The sequence below is a fragment of the Microtus oregoni genome, unplaced genomic scaffold (genome assembly GCF_018167655.1).
Source record: "Microtus oregoni isolate MIOR12 unplaced genomic scaffold, Mior012 000002F_ref0000024, whole genome shotgun sequence".
NCBI classification, from domain to species: Eukaryota; Metazoa; Chordata; class Mammalia; order Rodentia; family Cricetidae; genus Microtus; species Microtus oregoni.
In genome coordinates this window covers 72039702-72044089 of record NW_024543061.1, presented here as the reverse complement: position 1 = coordinate 72044089, position 4388 = coordinate 72039702, and the positions used below count along the sequence as shown (strand labels likewise).

The following is a 4388-nucleotide window of genomic DNA, read 5'->3' as shown; positions in this document are numbered from 1 at the left end:
TTGGAATCAGGATTTTCATTCTTTTACAGAGCCAGCAAGCTGGGAATCAGTGGTCAGTTTGCTTACTGTGCCTAAGACTCTGTCCTATGAATTAAACTCCTCTGCCCTCCTGTAAGCTTCTGCTAATATGGCCTATAAAGCAGTACTTATAGCATTACACTGCTTTCCTAACCCAAAGCACCAAAATCCAAATACCACCAGACAAAAATGACAGGATTATTCCAGCAATACTCCAGTCCCTGGTGCCAAATGGCTTAGTTAGGGTTTTTATTACTGTGAAGGGACATCATAATCATGGCAACTCTTTTCATGTAAACCATTTAATTAAATATTTGCTTACAGTTTGAGAAAATGTTGTTTAATCATCTGTGAGTTAATGAAATATAGGGCAATAGTAGGCTTCCCAGTAATTGTTAGATTCCAAAGAACCTAGTTAGCCACATCACATAATTATCACATGCATGTGTTTGCAATTTTCTGGGGAGTCCTAGACAAGAAAAAAATTGTAGGCCTCAAAATAGTTTTCGATAACTTCAAGTATTTTATTCTTTAAAGTTTTATATTATGAAATTATATTATACTATTTTATGGAATCTATGTAGGCTTTAATAAAATACCCACTATACTTTGGAAGACAGTCTTTTGTGAAAATGAATGGAGATAGAGTATAGTGTATTACAAGAAAATAATATGGAAAAATAGATTAATAATCTATAAAAATGAAATTAATTATTTTGGAAATACTAAGAATGTCTATTTTAAACTTTTCTTCACAATTATTCTGTATTTTCTGTTTCTCTAAAAAAAGTGTAACAATTGAAGTTTTATGATATACATACAATATGCATGTGTAAGTACATATATATTATGTTTATACAAATAGTTTTGTCTGAGAAGATAGTTTTGGGTATGATTGAAATATTTAAATTGTAAGATGGTTTGTGGATATAGGAAGATAGAAAGTTAGAATCATCTATGGTATAGGTTCCTGGGTGAACATAAATTGTGTCTAAGGTTGTCAAATTCCACATTAACCTATACCCATAAAAAAGACAAGAGTCAGAAATGGCATGCTAAAAATTTTATTGTTGTTAAAAATAGATTATGGCCACATTATTCCAGTTGCCCAATTCACCAAAGCCAGTATTTTCTTATTCATTATCTAAAAGAAACAAACACAAAGAGAAGTTATAGAAAAATCACAACAAAATGAAATTTCTCATCTCTTTCTAACAACTTAAATGATGTAGATAGAAGTCTATGTTTGGTTTTTTTTTTCTCTTTCTCTACTCTTTGTCCCTTCCTTTTCTGGTTCTTTTTATTCATTTTTGGTAACCATTTAGCACATCATACACACTGAAGAAAATGAACCAAATATATTTTATTGGGTTTATGGCTTTAGAGAGAATGCATTTGATGTTAAAATGGTGAATAAGGCATGTGAGTATAATCACAGCACTTGGGAAGTAGAGGGAAGATGATTAGGAATTCAAGGGTATACTTGGCCACAGAGCAAGTTTGAAGTCAGCCTGGTCTATATGAACCTTATCTCAGGAACTCATTTAAACTATAAGACATATTTATAAAGGTGGGTTACTAAGGCAAATTTTAAAAGTGAAATACAGAATCCAGCTTGAACGTCCATTGACAGGATATTAAAACTAACCAAAAACAGCAAGAGCAACAGAATGTTATGGCTCACCACTGCTAAAACAAAACCACTGAAGATATGAACACAAACATGCTGTCTCTATGAACTATTGTGGATGTATTGTTTTAAAATTAATATAAGGGTACTATGAAGATAAAAAAAATATTTCTTTTTCTTTTTGAAATATGGAATGCTTCACAAATTTGCGTGTAATACTTGCGCAGAGGCCATGCTAATATCCTCTATATTATTCCAGTTTTTAGTATATGTGCTGCTGAAGCAAAGATCTGCTTGTATTTCTAATAAACTGTTGATAAAAATAGTGGAAGCCATTAATAATGGACAAGGTGGGGAGGAATGATGCCTTAACTTTTAAATGTTAACTTGATGCCTTGATTTCTCATTTATTTATTTTTTCTTATTCTGGGCATAATAGGTGAGGTTTCTGGAATGAGCAATGAGGCAGCAGAATTTAGGAATTACATTGCACTTCTTGCACAAACAATATAAATCACATTGTCAATCACGTATAGGCATTGTTCCTCACAATCACAATAAATTGAGCAGTATACAAAACATTAATCATCTTCCTATACCACCACAGATTATCCAAATAATGATAGTAGTATAAAAATAGTAGACTATCCTAATAATAGTAATAGTCATAAGAACTCAAACTATGTAATATAAATATATTTAAAGTTGAGTTAGCACAGCTTGTGCTTGCAAAGCTATAAGAATTATGATGTTTCATTAACAGTGATTTCAAATCCTACCTGATGATGTATCTTTGATTACTGAGGACCCTGGCCCTGGGAAGGTCCCTGAGGTCTGCCTCCCTGTTGGGGTGGGCCTTGCTGGTTTCCAGGCTGAGGGCCTTGATTCTGCTGCTGGCCTCCTTGTTGGGGTGGACCTTGCTGGTTACCAGGTTGAGGGTCTTGGTTCTGCTGAGGGCCTCCTTGTTGGGGTGGGCCTTGCTGGGCTGGACCTTGCTGGGGTGGGCCTTGAGGGCCTGGTCCTTGCTGGGGTGGGCCACGTTGGGGTGGGCCTTGAGGGCCTGGACCTTGTTGGGGTGGGCCACGCTGGGGTGGGCCTTGAGGGCCTGGACCTTGTTGGGGTGGGCCACGCTGGGGTGGGCCTTGTGGGCCTGGACCTTGTTGGGGTGGGCCACGCTGGGGTGGGCCTTGAGGGCCTGGACCTTTTTGGGGTGGGCCACGCTGGGGTGGGCCTTGAGGGCCTGGACCTTGTTGGGGTGGGCCACGCTGGGGTGGGCCTTGCTGGGGTGGGCCTCTCTGGGGTGGGCCTGGCCTAGGACCAAAACCTTGGTGGCGTGGAGGACCGTGGGGCAATGCTGCAAAAGAGGATCCATGATTAGAATATGAGATGCAGATGCATGTTCTTTATTTGGTACATCACAAGAAGTGGTAAGTTTAGTGCTGCAACAAATGCCCTCTCTCCTTTTATCAACAGCTCAAAGATTATTACATAATTTGTGAGTCATCCTCATGATCATTCCCACCTAGTTTTTATAGAAATTTTCTCTGAATACATGTATTGATGGTATCAAAGATAGAATCTTTATGCTTGGAACTAGAATTTGAGGTCTTAGAAAACTAATTTTCCTTGGAGTGGACAGAAGCAAAAACATAGGATTTTAAAATTATTTGAGTATCCTACCCAGAAATGTTCCTATGTCTTTTCTTTCTTCTGTTCTACATTCACTGAGGCAACATGCCTGTTATCCCCCGACTACTTCATTATAGGATATTCACAGTGGGTCTTTCTTCTGTCATTCTTCCTATTGGATCCTTCTCAACACAGAGAGGTGACTTTAGAGATCCAGCCTGACCTTTTCAACCTTCTGTTCCCACCCTTAATTAAATTTGTATTGTACGTGACAACATTCAATTCCTTGGTTTGGAAAGACGATTCAAACACAATACTTTGGTACTGATTTTATATTGCTGCCTTTCTGCTAATCCTCTTCTCTCTCTTTGCATCTTCTAGGAGTGACATGTGATCTGTTACCTAAAAGCAGATTCACTGAACAAACAACCATATCTCTTACCTTCACTGAAGCTCTGAAGAGAGCTCAGGGCCAGCAAGGCGGCTGTGAACAGGACAACCAGCATCTTGGAGTCTCTGGAGATTCTTCCAAGTCTGTGCTGCATGCAGTGTGGTACCTGCCTTTATATGACCCAGCAGAAGAATGGTGCCTTTGATCCCATCCTTGGTGACCTCATATTTGACAAAGTAGGAAATACTGCATCCTTGACTCCTCTTTGGGAGTTCTGCCAGGTAGTATAATATGAGGCATTGGAAACTTGGACTAAGAGCAGATGAAGCATAGCTATGATGTTAATACCTATATTAAAATTTTGCCATTACTTGAATTTCATTGTTTTTGGTATGTATATCTCATATAAAGTTATGATATAGTGGTGACTGATACTTTTTTAAACATGAAGATGTTTCATATCTTTAGTTTCATTTTCTTTTTTCTTTCTTTCTTTCTTTCTTTCTTTCTTTCTCAAAGATTTCTGTCTCTTCCCCGCCACCGCCTCCCATTTCCCTCCCCCTCCCCCAATCAAATCCCCCTCCCTCATCAGCCCAAAGAGCAATCAGGGTTCCCTGCCCTGTGGGAAGTCCAAGGACCATCCACCTCCATCCAGGTCTAGTAAGGTGAGCATCCAAACTGCCTAGGCTCCCACAAAGCCAGCACATGCACTAGGATCAA

At 38.8% G+C, this 4388-nt stretch overlaps 1 protein-coding gene and 1 non-coding gene across 2 annotated transcripts; both read right to left on the bottom strand.

Annotated features, from left to right (window-relative positions):
• Window positions 1-1066: 1066 nt before the first annotated feature.
• Window positions 1067-3856, bottom strand: LOC121441879 (proline-rich proteoglycan 2-like). Its single transcript, XM_041643217.1, has 3 exons — window positions 3720-3856; window positions 2428-3002; window positions 1067-1162 (listed from the first exon to the last, which is right to left on the bottom strand). The coding sequence occupies exons 1-2, from the start codon at window positions 3820-3822 to the stop codon at window positions 2446-2448; spliced, it is 660 nt and encodes a 219-aa protein (XP_041499151.1). The 5' UTR covers window positions 3823-3856; the 3' UTR covers window positions 1067-1162; window positions 2428-2445.
• Window positions 1831-1934, bottom strand: LOC121443842. Its single transcript, XR_005973714.1, has one exon. It is a non-coding gene; the product is annotated as a U6 spliceosomal RNA (small nuclear RNA).
• Window positions 3857-4388: the final 532 nt, after the last annotated feature.

Coding starts and splice junctions, on each gene's coding strand:
- LOC121441879 (XM_041643217.1), bottom strand. CDS start 3,822: ATGCAGCACAGACTTGGAAGAATCTCCAGAGACTCCAAGATGCTGGTT. Junction 3,003..3,719: donor TCTTCAGAGCTTCAGTGAAG/GTAAGAGATATG, acceptor CCTCTTTTGCAG/CATTGCCCCACGGTCCTCCA.